The following is a 23,321-nucleotide window of genomic DNA, read 5'->3' on the forward strand; positions in this document are numbered from 1 at the left end:
AAGGAAAGAAAGGAAGGAAGGACGGAAGAAAAGAAAATGAGCTTCCATCTGCACTCTGAATCCATAAACTCTGTCTGGGGGTAGATAGCATGTTTTTTCATGAGAACTTTGGAATTGTGGGTGTTCATTGTATTCATCAAAGTTAGAGTCTTTTAAAGTTGATTGTCTTTACAACATTGTTCTTATTGTGTCAGTTGTTCTCCAGGTTCTGCTCACTTCATTCTGCATCAGTTCATACAAGTCTTCCCAAGTTTTTCTGAAACCATCCCCATCATCATTTCTTACAGCGCAACAGTATTCCATCACTTTCATATATTCCAATTTATCCAGCCATTCTCCACTTAATGAGCATTCTCTCTCAGTATCTAATTCTTAGCTACCACAAAAAGGGATACTATAAATATTTTCATGTGTATGGGTCATTTTCCTTTCTCTTTGACCTCTTTGGAGTATAGACTTTATATAAGTATCTCTGGATCAGAAGGTATACAGAGTTTAATAGCTTTTAGAGCACTGTCCCAAATTACTTTCCAGAATGCCTAGACCAGTTCAAAGTTCCACCAACAGTGCATTAGTGTACCTATTTTCCCACGGCTGCACCAGCATTTGTCATTTTCCTTTCTTGTCATCTTAGTCAATCTGATGGGTTCCAAAACCATTGACTTTGGAGATGTACTTTAGAGGATTGTAAATCTAGGAGAGTAGTCTCCTTTCCAGCAGACTGTAGGTAGGTTCTACAAAGTCCTTTATTATAATTCTTTGCATAATAATTAGCGCTGAAATTTTATAAGTCCTGAAATCTATACACTGATTCAAAGCCACAAGTGGTTAAATCTTATTAGTAAAAACCAAGTTGAACTAGGATTTTATGGGAAATTGGATTTGTCTGAAAATGACTAAGAAGTAAGGCCATGCTTTCTTGCCTCCTTTGCAAGGATTGCTGATGGGGAATAGTATCATTTAACTTCTACTCCAAGAAAATCACATTATTATCCATGTCTTAGCACAAAAAACAAATAAACCCAAACTACAACCCTGGTTACTGTGTAATAAAGAATCAACATGAGACACCAGGATTAAGTACTTGACATCATCTACCCCATTAAAATGATGAAACAGGTGACAGTTAGCAGGGTGAGAGGCTAGAGGAAAATCTAATGAGGCCAGAGTCAACACTGCCTCCTTAAAAACCCTTAAATTGCAAGAAGGATCACAAAGACCTAAATCCTTTATTCTGGAAGAACAATAGAGGGATGGTCCCAACCCCCCTTTCCACACTCTCTCACTACTCTAACCTTATGAGTCTCTTGATTTGTTTGTTGGAGGAGAAAGGTAGGACTCAGTGAATGCTTTTCATTCCATAAAATTAGTTGGCAGTTATTCTTTGCATTTTGGGTTTCCTTGTATGTAAAAAGAAATGTCCTTATTTCTTAGGGGCCTCTTGTATATTAAATTCATGCTTAATTTAGGTTGAGATAATGAGAAGCCCAGAGGGCCATTGTAGCCTTGCTTAGGTAAGTGAACCATGTGCTGGAGAAGGAATGCATTTCTTTTTATGTGATATGAATTGAATCAGCTGAAAGCCCAGGAGAAGCAGGGCCGGTGTTTTCCAGTGCCTCTCAGTTAAAATGTCAGGTCCATTTTTGCAGGGCTAAAGGTCCTGTGGCGTCTGCACCTTCCTGCTGGCTAGGCAGCAGCACAGGGTAACTGAGCTTCCCCACAGGGGCCCAGGGCCTCTTTGAGATCTGAAGCAGTATCTACAGGGGCTTTGACCTTCTCTGTGCTACTCTTTCTGGATGAAACAAGAGAAGAAAGAGCCAACTCATATGTTGAAAATGCAGTGACCACTGGCAAAACTACCACAGTGACCACAGACTATGGCAAATCAGTCTATGGTATGAAAGGATTTTATCTTCATATATAAGGTGATAAGCAAAGCTTGCAGTAAAGGAGTTTACATACATTATGTATGATCCTTACAAATGTATTGTGAGATTATTATTTTTCCCAAATTTTAAATGAGGAAACAGACTCAGAGACAATAGAGAGAATCAAATGAGGTCAGATAAGGCGAATGGTGAAGCTGCCGAGAAAAGACATTTGGCACTAAGAGTTGATTTCTTGGGGTTCTTAGGCCCATAGGACAGCCATACCCTATGGAATTGTAGTGTATAAGGACACTACAATAAGGTAAGCAGTCTAATTCTGTTGAAATACAAAAAGCAAATATAAACATTTCTCACCCAGGCACTAGCATTTTAGTAATGTGAATTATATACTTCTCATATTAGTTTTTACACCAATACTTATTTAGGATTCAGTAATATAATAAACACAAATACTTAGACATTCAATGAAGCAACAAATGCAAACATCTGCAAATGTATTGTCTGTCATTGTTCAGTTGTGTCTGATGCTTCATGACCTCATTTGGGCTTTTCTTTGCAAAGATACCGTTGTAGTTTGCCATTTTCTTTTTCAGCTCATTTTACAGATGAGGAAACTGAGGCAAATGGGGTTAAGGGGATTAAGTGACCTGCTCAGGGTCACACAGCTAGTGTCTGAGGCTGGATTTGAATTCAGGTCTATCCACTGAACCACCTAGCTGCCCAAAAAATGAATTTTCAAATGGAAACACACATTGAAAAAAAAAATTGCAGAATTACAGCCTAAAACAAAGAAACATTTCCCCGCAATTTCTCTATGATTTAACAAACTAAGGTACCCAAACTTGAAAGCCCCCCAAAATATGAAGGGCCTAATTTTATCTTGGATGAGGCCCTGCACATAGTGATTGTATCCTGGCATGCTATTACAGCGTCAGGCCCACTATATATGCCCCTCATGGTTATAAGTATTCTGAAAGTTTTGGTGGTGTCTCTTTTCTAATGCCATCAGTTCAAGCCCCCCACCAAATTGTATTCCTCCCACTGTCAGGTGCCAGTGACTAGCACCCCCCAATTGCTTTTATCCTCTTAATGTCAACAAGCTTTCACAACAGGACATTCACTAAGATAAAGCAAAAACAAAAGTGTAACCATTTCCCCTTTACGTGTTCAGGGCATGCTCTCCCCTTATCTGGCCTCGCTCTCTAGGATAGATACACTCTTAGCACACTGCTGCATAATGTTGGTATTCACTCCCAAAAGTACCAGTCATCTTCTGGATGAGTTCCTATTTCAGCTTCTGCTAGGCAGGACCCCGAAGGTCAGTCCTTCCTTGCTCCTCGGAGCATCAAGGCTGGGCTGGCTATAAAACCCAGCATGGGCTCACATTGCCAGACTTCTGGAAGCTCACCCTCTTGACCTTTCCAAGCCCACCAATTGGAGCTTCCAGATTTATCTCTTTCACCTAAAATGGAAAAGAGCAAATTTAGAGTCGAAAAGACCAATGCCTATTTTCGCAGGGCCACATATTGGTCATGTTAGCTAGGCCCCAGGCCTTCTCTTATAGCTTTGTTTCTCATTGTCAGTGAAGGAATCAAACCATGTCAGACAGAGATCCATTAGGACAGAAGAGCCAAGGAGAGAATGCAGCCAAAAGGAAACTGGCTGAGGTTATGATGCCTACTGCCTTTTTGAAGGCTCCCCCTTGTCCTGGCTAATTGAAAAGTCTTCCCCTAACCCTGTGGTTAGCAAACTAGCACGGGTTATAGAATCACTCTGCATGTTCCAAAGCCACTCCAAGGCACTTCTATTACACATTATCATCTCTCTCAAAAGTAAGTCCCTTAGTGTCCTCCATTTGAGGTGCTCTTTGTTCATGAAAATCCCCAGCACCTTGACAAGATAATTGAAGATTCCCGAGGTTAAGTGACTTTCCTAAGGTCAAGGAGCTAGCAAGGGGAAGATCCTTAACTCTACCAAAGCCTGAGAGGCCTTCTGCTACTTTCTAATCTGAAAAATGGGATAGCAGTAGCATTAACTCCAATATTTGTTATGAGGATCAAATGAAATAATGTACGTAAAGTCCTTTGCAAAAGCTCTATGTGAACGCTAGCTTTTATTACTACTGCTGCTATTGCTGCTGCTGCTATTACTATTACTATACTACTATTATTTGGTTGACTATTATGACTACATAGAATTCCTAGGGAAATTCAACAAATACGATTTAATTAATACTTATGAAGTACCTACTCTATGCAAAGCACTGTCCTAAGTACTGAGGGAGATTTAAAAAGATAAGGGTCTATATTGAAGAAGTTCACAGTTTAAGTAACATTCGATTTTGTCTTGTGGTTATGTGCGTAAGAGAGGTACAAGCAGTGTCATAAAAGTTCAGGGGAGGAAAAACTCCCTTCCCCCTGGAAGGATCAAGAGAGACTCCAAAGGGTATTAGCCAAAATATTTTCCCTGTGACTGCTCCTGGCAAAGCGTATCCCAGGCAGGGTAATGTAGCATGATAATCATTGTTTGAAACAAACATGTTCATGCCAACTATGGAATTTGCAATGTAGGAAACAGAACCATAAGCAGTATGATAGTGAAGGGAAAAAATGTAATATATACACATAATATGTATGCATACACACATACATATATACATGAGCACGCACACACACACAGTCAGGAGCACATAGGTACTCCTATAATCCCTAATTTCCCCTATCCTATATTCAGTTCCTAGAGTCATATTATCTCTGACAATTAAAACTCAGAAAGGATAAAGATGGGAAAAAATCTCAAATGGGTCCCATTTGAGCTTTTTTCCCATCTTTATTATTATATGTTATTACACTGCATATAACTTAAAAAAAATTAAATATCCCATATAAAACTTGAATGAAGAATTTCATCAAGGTTAGAATCCACTGGGGGGGGGGTGGGACTTACTGTAGGAGTTTTGTGGTGTGTATGTGTTGTTTTCATTTTAAAGTAGTTCACACTTAAAGCCCAAATTGTTTCAAAGATCTTAGATGACTCTAGGAAGTATTAAAATTTAAAGGAATTTGAAAATTGCATAGTATTTTAACTATTCTAAAAAATTCAACCTTAAACATTAGTAGTCGTTAGGCTCTGTATTTTGTTGAGCAGATGATATATATAGCCAATAATTTGCTTTCTTTAAAATGATCAATACCATATCATTATAAAATTGTTAGTGTCTTCAAAATGGAAGCTTCTCCAGCACTATTTCTCTTCTCGATTGTTCTTGAACTTCAAATCATAGGTCCTTGACCCCAAGGTCTTTCATGTGCTTCTTTGGAAACTTGTATTTTGTTTTTGTTGTTGTTTATTATTTTTTGTAAAGGGCTTCCAAAGAACTAGTTTGAATGTTCTGAAAGCATAAAAATTTAAGTCTCCTGATAAAAACTTTCTCAATTAAAATAGGTCTTTAAATCTTTTTTTTTTTTTTTTAGGATTCAAGTACTTGAAGACAATTTTGAGAACATGATCATAATTTATCACTTCTGTTTTCTAGAGAGCAATTTGTGATGGTACCATGTTAGATAGGCAGCTAGGTGGCACAATGGATAGAGTGTCAGACTCAGAATCAGGAAAATGAGTTCAAATCCAGTCTCAGACACATAATAACTGTGTAACCCTATACAAGTCAGTTCATTTTATCTGCCTCAGTTGTGAGGATAAAGTGAGATAATAATTGTAATATGCTTTGCAAGCCTTAAAGTGCTATATAAATGCTAAAAAAAGAGAGAGAGAGAGAGGGATAGATTGCTGGGTGACTAGACAAAGCATTTTACTCTGTTCCAGGAACTCTGCTAAACATATACTGTGAGGTTATTGTTGTCGCTTGTCTTTTGTTCTCAAAGAGGACCATGACATCAGTGAAGAGATGCCATGACTTGCAAGTGAATTGGACTTAAGTGAGGGAGGGCTGTGCAAAGTCACCAGCCTCACTCTCTCCTCCAGAGTCATCTGGGTCCAGTGAGTAGATATAGATCAGGACAACTAGAGATGGCCCAGGATGCAGCGGGGATGTGAGGAGGAAGTATGAGGTATAAACAAATGATACTATCTGTCCCACATTTTTATATTGTTGTGAATCATTAAAATTAGACTCACCATTCAATTCAGTTCGACAACACTTTTTTTTTTAAAGCACTTGCTCTGTTTGAAGCACCCATATGTAGTAGACTATGGGGGAATAGACTGCTTATAATGAGACATAATTCTTTCCTGTCTAGAGTTTATAATCTGCGTGTGTGTGTGTGTGTGTGTGTGTGTAGGAAGTATTGACAAATAGTTATAATAGAACATAAACCATAATAAGCAGTGAGCAAAACATATATAATATAATAATGTATATATCATATATAACAATAAATGTTATAAATTAAAATGTTATATAAATATGATAAAATACTATAAAAGGCTCAAGGAAGAAGAGAAAATTTTGGTTGGGGACTGATTTCAGAGAGGAATTTGCATCCTAGCATTCGGAACGGCACAGACAAAGACAAGGAGAGAGGAGAGTGGAAGTATAATAAGTAATTGAGCTTGATTAGAGCATAGAGTACATGAAGGAGAAAGTGTTAAAAGAGGAGTCTGGAAAATTAGTGTGGTACCTAGATTGTGAAATACCCAAATAGTAATTTTGGACTTTATTTGATGCTTAATAAGAAGCCAAAAAAAGGGTTTTTTAAAGAAGCATGCATGATCAGATTCGTGTGTGCACAAATGTGTGAAGTGCTTGTAATTCCTCATGTATTATAGGATCAGAACTGGAAGGGACCTTAAAGGACATCTAGTCCAACTCCCTCATTTTAGTGATAGTGATGGGAACTGAAGTCCAGAAGTTAAGTGCTAAAGCCTCAGTCAGAGAGAGGTTACTTGACTTGCCCAGGATCACACCCAATGAACATCAGAGATGAGCTCTGACTCAAAGACCAGCACTCCAATCTGTTGTCATGTTGCCACTATAGACTTTACACTGGCAAGATTACTCTTAGATCTTTATTATTAGAAATAATTTCATCACATAAATTCTACTTTAATTATTTTAGACATCTCCACATGGGTATGCTATTAGCGCTACAGACTCAAATACCCAAAATTTAACATATTGTCTTTTCCCCAAAATCTGCTTTTCCTTCTCAATTTTTTCTCTTCCATCCATCCTTCCTTCCTTCCTTCCTTCCTTCCTTCCTTCCTTCGAGGGGGAAGGCAGGGAAATTGGGGTTAAGTGACTTGCCCAAGGTCACATGGCTAGTAAGTGTTAAGTGTCTGAGGTTGGATTTGAACTCAGGTTCTCCTGACTCCAGGGCTGGTGCTCTATTCACTGCACCACCTAGCCGCACCTCGTCCTGATTTTCTAAACATCTGTCAATGGCACCATCACTCACTCAATCACCTGTGAATGGCATTGCCTTTGACTCTTCCTTTTCCCTCACCTCCTGTCACATCTATTGTCTCTTCTTTATTCTCATTACAAGTACTCTCTTAGATCTTCATTATTAGAAATAACTTCATCACATACATTCTACTTTAAAGACCTTTAATGCCTCTAGTAACAAAACAAAAGGAAATTCCTACTTCCACTATCTTAATATTCCACGTCACACTTGGAAAATTGCAATCATTCTTTTGCCAATAACTCTTATCTATAGAAGTGAATTCAATTGAATTTCTTTGTCAGGTCATCTACCTCTGCACTACTGGTTAGGACAATGTGGGGGCCTAAAGTCTTTCATCAAAGAAGGTGTTGTGCTCTATGAGCAAACCAGAATTGTGATAACTTAAAAGAAACACGAGATGTGAAAATTTAGAGACATCTCCCTCCCAAATGATCATATGGACTATTGTGCCTGACCTGTGGTAGAGCTCTCTGAGCTCCTATTGGTGTGATCGGCCCAAGTCGGACACACTATACATTGACCCTAATATTGTGATGTTATTTTGGTCCTCTTTGAGCATAAAGGACAAACAGCAATATTCTACAGATTCAGGTAAATGAAAATCAGTTGAGTGCCTTGTATGTAATAGACACTGAGGGAGATACAAAGAGGGCTCTCTCCAGTCTCCTCCTTATCTCTGTGCCCAAATCCATTCTATTATCACTTCTGGATTCTTCTTTTCATTTTTGCACACATCAATCCCCTATTCAGAAACCTTCTCATTAGTCAATACCCTTCATAATATGGTTCCTACTTTCATCAACCAATCAACTAACCAACATTTCTAAAGCAGGTGCTCAGTCTATACTAGGCACTATGTTAGGTACCAGCAGCACAAAAACCAAAATCAAATAGTCTCTGCTCCCAAGGAGCTTCCATTCTATTTGTGGGAGGAGATAACACACACATACACACACACACACACACACACAGATATATGCAAATTTTTCTGTTAGACTAGACCTATTATTCCATCAGTGCAGAGATCTCCCAATGAGAAAACTCCCTCTTACCAATGCAGATTGGTACCTTCTTTGTGACTTAATATAGTCTTAGAAAGTTGCCTTGAGTATGGAGAGGTTCAGTGACTTGTCCAGGGTTATACAATCAGTATGTGTCAGGGGCAGGAACTGAACCCAGATCTTCCTGACTCTGAGACTGATTCCATCTGCACTATGTCACATGTTCTGTGAATATGGCCTCTCACAAAATGCATTTATGGGAAGAGATTTGTGGGAATTAGGGAAAGGCCTCATGTAAAAGATGGCATCTGAGTCCAGTTTGGAAGGGAACAAGGGATTCTATTGGACTACAAGCTCAGTGAGAGTGGCAAATGTGCCTTATTCTTTGGATCTCCCAAAGTGTCTGCAATATTCAAAGCATTAAACTGATATTAATTAAATTGAATTTTTTTGTCAAGTCATCAAACCCCTACAGAATGCATTTACTGTATTGGATAATGAGGGGACCTGAAGCCACGCAAATAAATGCAGTCTAGACTGGGATATGGACTCTTTTGCCTATATTGAGGAAACATATTCAATGTGGGGGAGGGCAGAGGAGGGAGGGAGAGAATGTTGGACTCAAAATTTGAAAAAAAAAGAATGTTCAACTTGTTTTTACTTATAATTGGGAAAAATAAAATGTTAAAAAAGAGAAAAATATTGAACATTGACTATGAGAGCAATAAGCAAAAGGAATTATTATTTAAAAAAAAACTTGTTTTTTTAACCTTCAAGCCTTCTAGGATATTCTCTTACTGGTTTTAAATATAGTCTAAATTCTTTTCTCATATGTACGTGGAAACATTATTTTTAGTTTCTTCTGTATGTACCCACATTTAATGGGCTCCAGATTAGAAAAGAAAATTATTCAAGATCCAAGATCCTATGAAAAGTTTTACAAGTTAAATCTCAACTTTTGTGTTTGTGTTCTGAATATATCTTTCCATAGTATTAGAGTCTAACCTCAGGGGTTTTATTTCAGACTTACAGATTCCTCTCTAATGATAGAAGATTATTCCTCCAAGCTGAGTCCCCAAACTAAAAGGGCCAAAAAGAGCCTTGTCTCTGGAGAGGAGAAAGAAAACCAGCCAAAAGACTACGTGGTACCTATCTTCTCAGGGCGGTATGTATGCTTTCTGATTCATTCTTGCAGAAAGAGGTTGATTACATCGTTTTCTCAGGTTTCCAGGGGTACCCCTGTGGCTCTGGGAGTGGCCTTCTCTGGATGCTCCACACTCAAACCCCTCCCATTCTGGTGGGCTCATGACTGCAGATTACCAAGAATCAGCATCCTAGCTCCATTCAACCAATCAACATTGATTAGCCTTTACAAAAGGATACCTACCACCAAGATACAAAGATACAGCGAGAACAGAAGCACAAACATTGCATGCGCACGCGCACACACACACACACACACACACACACATCTCCTGGGGGCACACTCTCCTCAAACCCCCCAGGTCCCTTTAGAGAGTAGGTCCAAACCCCAAAGAAGTTTATACCCAACGTTTACCCCATGAAGTTCGCCTCTAAATGTAATACAGCTACTAAATGAATCTATCTCAGCTACTATTAGACTGTGTCCTCAGGATCTCTGCTTGGGCTCACTTCTGCTGGACTAGGCTGGCTACCAAATCCAGCCTGGGGACCTCTGGTGGCTAGTCATCATAACCTTTGGAAACTCATAAGGTCATAACTTTCTCCAAAACTCCCTTCACTTAAAAGCAGGAAAGAGGAGAGGCATTCACCTCATGGTGAGCTGAGTAGAACCAGTCCAGAATGTCTGCTCCTGCTCCAAATGGGGGAGCAGGCCCTTTCCAATACCTGTCACTTCAGCCTTTTTTTTTTCCTAAAATTTTAATTTAGACTCAAACGCCAGAACACAAACACCAAATAGAAAAAAGAAACAAAAGCATACCATAAATATTGGAACTTAAGTACAAAGTTAGAAAGGAAAAAAAAAGCATGTCATGTGTAGAGCAGAACATAAGAGAGGATTCAAAATATGAAACAATACATTTTTATTTCAAGAAAGCCTATATGATAAATAATACTTGTTTTGAGAACTCTCCATCTTTTCTTTGCTTCCTGGTGCATTTTCTTTTGTTTTCTGCTGTGCACTTTTTTACTTTGTTCTTTTTTCCCCTACCCCCACCCCCCAGAAGGCCACAATAAAATTTAGATACGTTTCTCTATAGCTATAAATATATATGCTTCAGTCTTTCTTGAAGGAGGTTTCCCAGTCTCTTCCACATGGAGATTGCCTCAACCAAGCAAATTGTGCATATTCACCAGACCCTTCCCCTCCTTTTCCTTGCCTCCCCTCTCCCACTTCCACCATTGCATTATTTTTGTACTTTGGAGGCTTATAATAGGATAGGAAAGGTTGTAAGAGTAGATAGGTAGGAAAGGTGGGGAGACCTTTTTGAAATTTATTATAATGAGAAATTAGACTAACTCAAGAGCCAGAGAACCTGAGTTCAAAACCTGTCTCTGATGTTGTGTGACCTTAGGCAACCCACTTAACCTTCCTAGGCCCAAGTTTCCTTATCTGTAAAAAATGTTCATGATACCAAATGGCCTTTGAGATCCCTTCTGGCCTGCAATCTATGATACTTTGAACCTGAACTTATATCATTAATAGGTTCTTATTTTCATTCATGATTTATAAAATCTCTTGTTTACTGTTTTTATGCTTAATATTTATTCTCGAAATGGTATCTTTCTCTGGAGGAAAAATCAAGAAAGTTATTTTTAAAATAATTTTTGAAAAAAAAGTTAAACTTTTTTTTTAAAGCAATTGGGGTTAAGTAACTTGCTCAAGGTTACACGGCCAGTTATTTCTGGGTGTGGTGCTAAGTATCTGAGCTTGGATTCGATCCCAGGTCATCCTGATTCTGGGGCCGGTGCTCTTACTCACTGAGCCACCTGGCCTCCCCTTGTTTTTACATATAATTGGGGAAAATAATAAATTAAAAAAGAGAAAAATATTGAACATTGACTATGAGAGCAATAAAAAATGTTTTAAAACAACATTTTGAAGGCTATCATGTATGATTTGGGAGTTTTGTTTTCTAAAAGTAGTCCTCTCAGAAGACAGGGAGATTCTATATGGAAGAATTTTTTTATTTTTTGCTTTTTGGAGAGGGGAAAGCAGGCCAACTGGGGTTAAGTGACTTGCCCAAGGTCACACTGCTAGTAAGTGTTAAGTGTCTGAGGCTAGATTTTAACTCAGGTCCTCCTGACTCCAGCATTGGTGCTCTACTCACTGTGCCACCTAGCCGCCCCAGGAAGAATACTTTTAAAAACACATTTCAAATTTCTTAGAACTTGGAAGGACAGCATGCTTGAGATGATATTGATCAGACTACTAGAGAAGAATAAAGGAAAGGAATATTTAAGTAAAATATCAAATAAAATGAGGAGAATGGGAAGGGTCAGATAACATACCACTATTTAGTTACCCTGAAAATTGCTTTGTTGACTGATGTTTTGCTTGTTTAATTATTATTTATTAAGAAGAAAAAAGACAGCTGCAAACATGATCTAAAAGTTTCATAGACTTTAATCATGGAAAATTTTACTACATCATTTAACCTTAGTATCAAAGGTTTGGGTTCTGATGGAAAACAAATTATTTCCTTTTATTTCATGAAGGCAAACAGCAACCAGGAGAAATGGATCGGCTTCCAGCTCAGTGTAGTTTTCATTACTTTTGTGGTAATTTTCATTTGAACTCCAATAGCGTCCTAAGGAAGCTTGAAAGGAACTGGACCAAGGAGCCGAGATGAAGGGCTGGGAGAATCCTTGGGTCCTTTCCTATTTGTTTTTCTTTGCTGGGCCAGTGATTCATGATCTTAAGGTGGCTGACCAAATGTCATCCTCTCAGGCCAAATGACATCAAGAAATGTCATGGAAAAGCAGAGCCTAGATCAAAGTCAGTAGGAATTCTTTCCGTCCCAATTTGTGCTTCTGTGTTAATCTTTCCTGTTCTGACAGGGGGCCTGCTTTTTGGAGTGTTCCACAGTCTAAAGGAACTGTGCCTGGGGTGGAACTTGGGGAATAAATAAAATCCTTTCCTTCACTTCCTTCTGTGTGAGATACTATTTTTAGCTTATTACTTCAATTCTCTGCTTTTTTTAAGTGAATTTTTTGGGTAAACAGTCACATTTTTTCTATAAATATGTTGCTGCCTACTGAAGATAATTTAATAGATATTCATATTTAATAGAACTTCATACAAGCTAAAATACATATGGATTTAATATTGTATGTGTTATACCTCCCATCCCTCAAAAAAAGGCTTAGATTTTTTCCCTCTGTCACATTTTTTTCTCTCTGCAAACCATCAGCTGCAGACTTTGAAAGTATCCTACATTTGTATTTTATTTAATGAAATGTTTCAAAATAAAGCTCCCAAGTGTCTTACATTAAGCCTCCTTTCCTTCCTCTTTCAGCTCTATAGTATTGTGTCTCTCAAATGGCACACCCAATCCCCCCTCACCCCCCCAAATGGAAAAGGAGACTCCAGGATTGACTTTGTAAGCAATGTGTGTGAGGTTAGACAGAATCCAAAAAGTGATTATGCAAGGTTTGTTTTGTTTTTGTTTTTTTCCCATGTGCTGCCAAGGACTGAGATGTGTTAAATCCTTTAATTTCTATTCAATAAAAGCATATTACAAGGTATATCAAAACCTGAATAATCTCTAAAATGCTCCAAAATCTTCTCTAAAAATTCATATGCAATTTTATTGTTCTTTAAAGAAGCTTTTTTTCCCCAGGGGAGAAGGCAGGGCAATTGGGGTTAAGTGACTTGCCCAGGGTCACACAGTAAGTGATAAGTGTCTGAGGCAGGTTTTGAACACAGTTCCTCCTGACTCCAGGGCCAGTGCTCTATTCACTGCACCACCTAGCTACCCCTAAAAGCATTTCTTTTGGAAGACAACTCAAAATACCACTGCTTTTTGTTTTATTGAGTAGAGCTAGATGTCTTCTTTCTCTTCTTTCACGTGCCTTTAGGGGTAATATGCCTTTCTTGGCAGCTAGACATGAGTTCAACTACAACCTCAGACACTAGCTGTGTGACCCTGAGCAAATCACTTAACCTCTGATTGCCTTACTTTCCTCATTTGTAAAATGGGGATCATAACAGCACTTTATGTAGCAGGGCTGTTGTGAGAGTTAAATGAGATATGAATTGTAAAGTGTTTTACACAGTGCCTGATACACAGTAAGCGCTATAAAAATATGAGCTCTTATTTTAAATTATCAACACATACCAAGCAAGTGTCTATTCATATAACCCCTAAATGGTATAATAACAAAAACAATAATAACAAAAAGTAGTGCTTTAAGATTTGCAAAGGACTACAGATATTATTTCCTTTTATTTTCACAAGAATCCTAGAAGGTAGGTGGTATTATTATCTCTATTTTTCAGTTGAGGAAGCTGAGGCAGACTTCCATGGAGTAAAACAGGCAAATTTAGTGACAATATCTTTTTTCTCCTTTCCTTTTCCTTTTCCTCCCCTCTCCTCTCCTCTCCTCTCCTCCCCTTCCCTTCCCTTCCCTTCCTGTCTCCTCCCTCTGATTTCCTGAAGAAATTAGAATCATAGAATGTTAGACTTGTAAAGGATTAGAGGGATGAGTCTAGGCCCCCATTCTGCAGATGAGACCACCGAGATGGAGAGGAATGAAGTGCCTGCCATAAAGGCACTTAATGAATGCTGGTTGACTGACTTACCTGAGGACATTCAGTGAATCAGTTGCAGAGGTGGGCGAGAGCTAAGGGAAAATCCATGGAAGTAAATCCTTTGAATTTAATGAGAGATAAGGTCCACCCAGGCCACAATCTGGGTTTATTAGATTCTAGGATGGAGAAGAAAAGCTGGAATTTTCTCCTCAGCATTCAGCCGCTGCATGCATACATGACCAACTTTATGGAATAAGATGTCAAGAATATGTAAATATATTATCTGCATGTGCTCTGCTCATGGTGCTAATGGTCCCTCAGAAGGGGATAACAAAGCAGCTGGCTCTGTGTTACTTCTCCACTGTAACAGGACTGAAGAAACTCTGAATTTTGAACCCTGACTTTTCAGTGTAACTAAAATTGGCTGCATCCTGTCTAGAAGTAACGCCCAAGAAAGTTGCAAAAAACAGACTGAGAAAGATTCCAAAAATAAAACTTTTGTATTTTAAAAATAATTTTGAGGCAATCATGAAGAATACAAACCATGAATCCTGTGAAATGGTTACATTATTTGAATTCAAAGTATGTATTTCCATTGGGTTGGAACCAATACCATACTTATTTTACATGCAATTAATTATAATTTCAAATAGTGTGAACTCCAATCATGTGACTACTTAATAGTATACATTATTCATGATAATAGCTTTACAAAATGCAGATTGTAAGGGGTCAGTGCTTTTTATGGGACTTTGTTTTCTCCTCCTAACACAACCATCAACCAAAGAAAACCAAAAACATTCTGACAGGATGCTATTAGAAATGACCTTGCTGTATCAGTAAATGTAATGATTTGGTGGCAGATCTTTTATTCTAAATAGATCCATTTAAAAAAAAGTTTTCTGATGCATTGGGGAGTTTATATCATGACCATTCCTGGTTAGAGATCTGGTCTCTTCCATCACCCCTAATGGAAAACTGTTTAACAAGACTAACTAAACAGCGGCCCCATGGTTTCCTGCTTCTCTGCTGGGGCTAGGCAGGATTATCAATTTGGCACTTTTGGCGCCCTCTAGTGGGGAGTGTTTGAGGAGCATTTTTTTTAAAGGACAAGAAAGAACCATGCACAATGACTACTTGTTTAGGAATATAGAAATTTTTTTAGTGTCTTGATAATCTAGAAACATTGTTCAGTCTTTCCTCCAACAAATTATGCCGTAACCTTCCCACCAGGAGACAGCTCAACACACTCAACAATAACTCGCATGCCTTTTACTCTTTTCTGTGACCAAGACTGGCTATTATGGAGCTGATCAGTTTCCCAAACAGGAAATGAATAAACCCAACAGAGTTGTTAAGTTGAAAATGTGCACACGTTTCATTGTCCCAGAGAGTTAGATGGAGCCACGTGGTTGATTTAGTTAGTATAAAGTCTGGAGCTCATTTTTCCATGGAATTGCTCTGAATATTGTACCAGCTTATTTTTAAGAATCCCAATCTGGTTAGGATGGAGGGAAATATAGTTAGTCTTTCACAACATGACTATTATGGAAGTGTTTTGCATGAATACACATGTACAACCTTTATCGAATTGCTTGCCCTCTCAGTAAGGGTGTTGGGGAGGGAGGAAGAAAGACAATTTGGAACTCAAAGTTTTAAAAAAAACAAATGTTAAAAATTGTTTTTACAGGCAACTGGGAAGTAAGATACACAGACAATGGGGCATAGAAATCTAGTTTACCCTACAGGCAAATAGAAGGGGAAGGGGATAAGAGAAGGGGGTGGTGATAGAAGGGAGGGTAAGGATAGGAGGGAAGGGGTAATCAGAATGTATGCTGTCAGGGGGTGGGGGGAGGGAAGAGATGGGGAGAAAATTTGGAACTCAAAATTTTGTGAAAGTGACTATTGAAAACTAAAATAAATAAATAAATTGAAAAGTGGGGAAGAATCTGACTCTATCAAACCATAGGAGTTTAGGCTTCAAATAGAATGCAGACTTGCTAATAATAATAGTGAGTATTTCTATGGGATTTTAAGGTTTGTAAACCACTTTACAAATATTATGTAATTTAATCCTGATAACCCTGAGAGGTAAGGGCTATTATTATTCTCATTTTACAGAAGAAGAAACTGAGGCAAATGAAAGTTAAGTGACTTGTCCAGGGTCATTAGTAAGGATATAAGGCCATATTTGAATGCAAGTCTTCCTTATTCCTGGTCCAGCATTTTATCCACTTTATCACCTAGATGCCTAACTACAATATTCTTGAAAATATGGATGTAAATAAAATTACATTTCAACAAACCAAGGAAGTACATGTTTTAGTAGAAATCATCAGTTTATGGGTGGCTAGGTGCATGGTGGATAGGGCACCAGGCTGGGAGTCAGGAAGACCCAAGTTCAAATCCAGCCTCAGACACTTGTTAACTATGTGATCCTGGACAAATCACTTAACCTTGTGTACCTCAGTTTCTTCATCTGTAAAAAGAGCTGGAGAGGGAAATGGCAAACTAGTCCAGTATCTTCACCAAGAAGACTCCAAATGGAGTCACAAAGAGTCAGATAGTATTGAACAACAGTAATGGTGGATCACTTTGAAAGGTGAAAAATCTTTGCATAATGTCAATAACAATCTCTATGTACATTGCAAATGAATACCTCTGTGTGGTATGCATATGGAATTTGGTACATAGGGCAAAAATGAGGATTTGAATGCTTATTCATTGGACTTGTATTTTTTTAATTTGATTTTTAGCCAGGTACATGTCAACGGAATTACTGATACAGAAGAAGAAAGAATTAAAGAAGCCGCTGCCTATGTTGCCCGGAGAAATCTTTTGGCCACTGGTGAAGGCATCACCACCACCAAGCAGTCCACTGTATCTTCCCAGCAGGAGGAGATTTTTGAGAAGAAATCAAGGAAAGTGGCCATACGGGAGAAGGCAGAACGCTTGGCACTGAGGAAAACAGTAAGAGCGGACATATAAGTCATGTTGCCAAAGGGGAACATGCATGCAATCTGCTTTAGATGCAAGATTTCCTATAAGTGCTAAAACGCATGAAACTCTGCAGGGGTTAAGGGAAGCAGGAGTAAAGACAAAAGAGAAATTCAAAGGAGACAAGTTAAACATTTCTCAACCTCATGTTAAACTCTGAAACATTTTAAAAAGTATTGAGAAGTCCATTGAAGGGAGGGAGAATCCCTTGCTCTAGATTAGGGTTAAGAAAACCTTAATGAGCTTTAAAGACTCATAAAAATCATTTGCCAAGGCTATGAAAGATCATCAGAACAAATTATAACCTTTTAGAAACAAACTTGAGGCTCAGAATGAAAATCAAACCCCAACAGCTTAAAATTGTGGTTTATTCAATATTTTTTTTTAGGGAGATAGAATATTTTGATTTTGGAATCGTTTTGTTAACATGTTTTTTTCAGTTAGAAGAGACTGAGGAATTTCATAGAAAGTTGAATGAAGATAGCCTCCTCCATGCTCCTGAGTTTGTCATCAAGCCTCGTTCCCACACTGTCTGGGAGAAACAGAATGTCAGAATACACTGCTCTGTGTCAGGCTGGCCAGAACCACGGCTCACATGGTAGGTTGTACCTTTAAAAGAATTATTGATAGAAACAATCAATATACGTGACTTCTAATTTAGCTGTTACAACAATGGACTTGATTTGGACTACCAGTGTATAAAAATCAATGAAGACAGTTTGTAGTTTGAAGGATTGTCAGGAGGGATTATGATGCTGGACTGTGTACTTTATGCAAGAGAAAGAGAATGCTTTTATGATGAGGACATTACTGTTTCCACATCTTAAATACAGTATTGAAAGTTACTGAAAACCTCTTAAATAAAATCAAAATCTATGGCCACAGACAGAATAGGAGAGAGACTGAGAACTTTAATAAAATCCCGTTACCCTTTTATGACAAGGTTGGCAAATATATAATCATTTTGACTAGAAGTAATGCTCTACTGTTTTTCCTTTTTTTTTAAATGTAAATCTCAAAAAAAGATAGCTACCCATCATGCCTACTCCTGTGTGTCATCTCTGATCCTACTGTGTTTTCTCATATGCACCGAAAAATAATTAGGTTTGAAAATATCACTTATTAAAGGGGTTGTCAAAATCATCTTTTTTGCTCCCAACAAAGGAAAAAGGTCTTTTTTCCCCTTTAGTGTTCTTCTATAATTGTCTAATGTCTTTCCGAGCTCTAGCTTGCAAAGTGACCTACAACAGGCACTGGGGCTCTGGCCACAGACAGCAGACCCTGGAAAGAATTAAGCCAATTTAAAAAGAAGCCTTTTCTTTATAATCCTGTGACATCGGTGACATGTGTGTTTTGTGTGGTTTTTCCTTTATCCTCACACGTGATGTGGAGAGCAATGCATGCTGAAAGAATAAAAGATACATGAAAGTGAATATTCACCCGTGGAATTTCTTCCTTTCTTTCCTATGATAGTCAACACTTTTGACCACTAATAATGAAGATGGATGAAATCATTCATTTTTTTCTTTTGTTTTCCAAGGTTATTTCTCAAGGAGCAATTTGTAATTACACACACACACAAATACATTTTATGGATTTATAATTGGATATATACTGTTTTTGTATAAACCTTTTCATTAGTCTCATAAGGTTGAAATCCAGAGTATGGAAACCAGTCAGTTAACAACTATCAAGGCAAATAACAGTGAGATTAGTCAGAAATTAAATGTTTAGTGGCATCATCTAGTGAAGACAAAAAGTTTTTTCAATCATCAGGCTTAAATTCATAAAAGACCCAACTATGCCTAGGAACAAAGTCTCCCTATGCCTCATCCTTCCCCATCCTGGTAGCAAGATCAAAAATACTGGGATTTCCCATTGAAATTGACAACCCATCAGTTTACTTGTTATAGATTATAGTCATTTCCTGGTTGTTGGATGTTGAGTTTTTCCAGTGGAGGGGATTAGAGAAAGACTTTTTGGTGAAGAAGGTCGTAGTCACTGAAATGAAAGAGAGAGACAGAGAGAGGGAGGGAGAAAGACAGACAGACAAATAGACAGAGAGAATTTAAGTTCTTACTATGTCCAGTCTTTCCCATTAAAAGCCATGAAGACATGACTTTTGGCACATTTTTGTCTCAAAAGTGCTCTATTGCTACCAAAAAGCATCCCTCTACTGTGCATATACAGTACTGTAAAAAGTCTAAAATATTTCAATAAATGGGGTATTTGGGGTTCCTTATGGAGGAATGGACTTACTGCCCACTGTTCTACATGTTTTCACACTCTTGTTAGAACAATGATTTGCTGTGCCCCAAATGATCTTCGTTATTTGAGCACACATTTTGTCAAAGCTGATATATTTCTAATGGTTATTCCTCAAATGGAATATAAATCTTTTTTGCAACATAGCAGCTATATTTGAGTTTGAGTAAGGACAAATGTGATAACTGTTTCAGGGGAAACAATAAACAATGATAGAAACTGACCTCCTTTTTTTCTTTTTTGCTTTTTGGAGGGCAATTGGGGTTAAGTGACTTGCCCAAGGTCACATGGCTAGTGTTAAGTGTCTGAGGCCATATTTGAACTCAGGTCCTCCTGACTCAGGGCCAGTGTTCTATTCACTGCACCACCTAGCTGCACCCAACTGACCTCCTTAAATTGCATTTAGATTCCATGTGGACTGTAAAAAATAAAAATAAGTTCAAGTAGAGGTGGAAATCTAGAAATTGTCAAGAGCAGGACTGCCTAACACACCTACCCAAGATAGAATTTCAACTACGTTGTCAACCTCCTCTTAGGCATATGAATCAAGTCAGAGAGGTGTGGGCATCTTAAGACTTCACTTTGGGATTTGGTATGTCAGTGTGGCTCATGGCCTTCAAACACTTCAATTAGACATGTGTTAAATGCCTATTAGGATTAAAGCTTGGTGTGCTATGTGATCACTGAGGAAAAAAAAGGCGAAAAAACCATAGTTTTACTCCAATAAAGAGCAGTTGAGGGACAGGAGGCACAAAATTCGTGTACAAAAGGTTTGCAAATAGATATAATGATAATAGCTAGCATTTATATTGGGCTTTAAAGTGTGCAAAAAACTCTATGTATGTTACTCATTTGATCCTCACAACTCCAGGAGGTAGGTACTATTATTAACCCCATTTTACAGATGAGGAAACTGAGGCTGAGGGAGGTTAAGTGACTTGTCCATGACCATACAACTTGTAAATGGCCAAGGCAGGATTTGAATTTAGATGTTCCTTATTCCAGTTCTATCCACAATACCAGCTCTCTACCTAGCTGTACCGATATAGGGTAAGAGTGATATTAATGCCCACATACTTCTTGTAGGATTACACATTTCCTGGCAACAACCCTGTGAGGTAGGCAGATCAAGAATTATTCCAATTTAAAGGTGAGAAAACAGGGGTGGCTAGGTGGTGCAGTGAATAGAGCATGGGTCCTGGAGTCAGGAAGACCTGAGTTCAAATCTGGCCTCAGACACTTAACACTTACTACCTGTGTGATCTTGGGCAAGTCACTTAACCCCAATTACCCTGCCCTCCCCTCTCCAAAAAGCAAAAAAAAAAAAAAAAGGTGAGGAAACAGTCTCAGAGAGGTGAAGAGTACAGTAAAAGGTCACACAGCTAATTAGTGTCAGAACCAGTGTCTGAACTCAGGTATCTTGATTCCAGTTCCTGCTCTCTGAGTGATAAAAGAAAAAGGGAAATAAAGACCAAATTACTCTAAAAAAATCTAAAATTACTCTAAAAAAGAGAGAGCCACCTCTAGCTTGAGTACTAGGGAAAGCCTCTTAGAAAAGGCAGCTCCCATTCTGATCCTTGAGCAAGAGGAGGATTTCACCAGGTTGATATGAAGAAGGAGGATCTTTCCAGACCTTTGTGAATATGCTGAGGTAGGAGGGTACAAGATAAAATACAGGGAAGAATTTTTCAATTTTGCTGGAAGGTAGAGCATAGAAAAAGAGTCACATGACATAAGGTTGAGAAAGTAAGTCTAAACTAAATTTCAATGGGCCTTGAATGCCAGGTTAAAGAGTTATTTTATGCCTTAGATAATAGGGAACCATTGAAGATTGTTGAGTAGGCGACTGCCATGGTGGACATGTTTCAGAAAATTTATTTTGGCAGCCACACAGTGAAAATCTTTCTCTGGAGGTAACAAATTTCTCTTTCGTGACTCATTCTCAGCTTATCCCTAACCCACTCCATGCTGGGCTTAGCACCAAGCTGAGCAAAACTGTGATACCTTCTGTGAAATTTTTCCTTGAGTCAGGATGATAGCTAAGCAAGTGGCTTTCATAGGTCTTACCTACTGATATGAAAACTTCATGGAAAACTAAAATTGAGAGTCAGTTGTCAACAAACTAGTAACTAAATAGTATTGTAGATAGCATCAATAAATCTGAAAGAAAGGTTTTCCTCTGATAAACCAAAATGTGAATAATGCCCTGGAACTTAAGAATTGTCTATAGTATTTAACTATGATAAAGTGTAGTTCTAAATTCCCTAGATTCCCTGGAATGGAATTCCTAAATTTCCTGGACTGTGGACTTTTTAGAAACTATAAAAATGCCCTAAATAATTTTAATTTATATATGTATGTATATGTACATATCCTACATATTAATTTATATATACATATATAGAAAATGTAGCTTTCAGAAAAATATCATTCTCTAGGGAAACTTAGAGTTTACACTTAGCAGATTTTCTTTTTTACTCTATTTACATATTACTACCTTTTTTTGGTTTGTTTTTTGTTTTGGAGGGGGAAAGGCAGGACAATTGGAGTTAAGTGACTTGCCTAAGGTCACAAAGCTAGTAAGTGTTAGATGTCTGAGGCTGGATTTGAGGTCCTCCTGACTCCAGGGTCAATTCACTGCACCACCTAGCTTCCCCATTACTACCTTAAAAAACAAAACAATTATTTCTTGATATGTTCAATGATCATTCCTTGGTTATAGAATTTAAGCAGAGCTAACGGGCAGGTAGGTTGTCCGGTGAATAGAGAGCCCTGAGCATGGAGTCAGGAAATCTTGGCTTCAAGGTGAGGTCAAAATTTGACCTCGGAAATTTATTAGCCATATGACCCTGAGCAAGTCACTTTACCTCAGTCCACCTAAGTTACTTCCACTGTAAAATAGGGATCATAATAGCATCGCCCACCCAGGGTTGTTGTGAGAACCAAATGAAATGATATTCATTAAACACTTAGTACACTGCCTGGCATATAGTGGCCACTTAATAAAATGCTTGTTTCTTTTTTGACTGACAAAGCAGCCAAGCCTGATGACATATGCCACGTGCTGTACAAGTAGTCTTTGCCTTGTCTGTCCAGAGCAGAGATGGGTCACATCTCCTGTTCTCAGAAACCAAGATTGTTCATTGCAATTTAACTTTACAAAGTATTTTCCTGGATCTTGGGACTAATAATATTTAGAGATAGAAGGGACCGTATAGACCATACAGCCCAACCTCCTTGTTTTACCAATAAGGAAACAGACTCATAAACCTCAAATCCATCTAGGTGGTAAAAGAGTCACTATTTAAACTCAGGCCCTCTAATTCCAAATACATTGCTTTTCTTAAGAAAGTAACATCTCAGTAATAAGCATCATAGGTAGAGTACTTAAATACATTATTATACTTAGGGAAAAAAAGTTTCCTTTTGCGGGGGGCTGCTCCTCCTCTTCATTTTTACCACCTGCTTCTGTTCTGTTTTGACTGACAAGGAAAACAGAAAGGGGTAAGAAAATAGAGGCACCATCTTCCACAGACTGGAGATGGAAATGTTAATGTTGAAAACAGCGCTGACCCTATCATCAGAGGACCTGGATTCAAATCCTGCTTCTGATGCTTGCTATTGGCATTACCTAGGACAACTCACTTAATCTCTACTTGGACTTCCGCTCCCTTGTCTATAAAATTAGGGAGTTGGACTAGATGGCCTCTGAAACCCCTTCCAGACAGAGAGCTATGAATCTACATGAGATGGATGTCCCAGTTCTGCAGTCAGTCATAGAATTCTAGTCTGATCTGGAAGAGACCTTAGCAGTCTCTCATCTGGTCCAGTCATCGAATTTTATTTTTTTGGTTTTTTAATTTATTTTTTTGTTTTTCAGAAATCTTTTTTTTCAAATGCTTTATTAACTTCTGATTTACATCATTCATTTCTGCCAGATTTTGAGTTACAAATTTTCTCTGCGATTTTCCCCTACCCACCACCCCAAAATAGCAGTCCTATA

General features: G+C 38.2%; 1 protein-coding gene across 2 annotated transcripts in view; it reads left to right on the forward strand.

The window, feature by feature from the left end:
- Nucleotides 1–23,321, forward strand: part of MYOM1 (myomesin 1) — a 171,172-nt gene that overhangs the window by 13,394 nt on the left and 134,457 nt on the right. For both annotated transcript variants that reach the window (XM_069099711.1, XM_069099712.1), the window contains exons 3-5: nucleotides 9,344–9,484; nucleotides 16,813–17,026; nucleotides 17,494–17,651. In XM_069099711.1, coding sequence (XP_068955812.1) covers nucleotides 9,344–9,484; nucleotides 16,813–17,026; nucleotides 17,494–17,651 — 513 coding nt within the window. The remainder of the gene's footprint in view (nucleotides 1–9,343; nucleotides 9,485–16,812; nucleotides 17,027–17,493; nucleotides 17,652–23,321) is intronic.

This window comes from Petaurus breviceps, unplaced genomic scaffold (assembly GCF_028583685.1).
Source record: "Petaurus breviceps papuanus isolate PSGF00001 unplaced genomic scaffold, PetGlider_PUasm1.0 38, whole genome shotgun sequence".
Taxonomy (NCBI): Eukaryota; Metazoa; Chordata; class Mammalia; order Diprotodontia; family Petauridae; genus Petaurus; species Petaurus breviceps.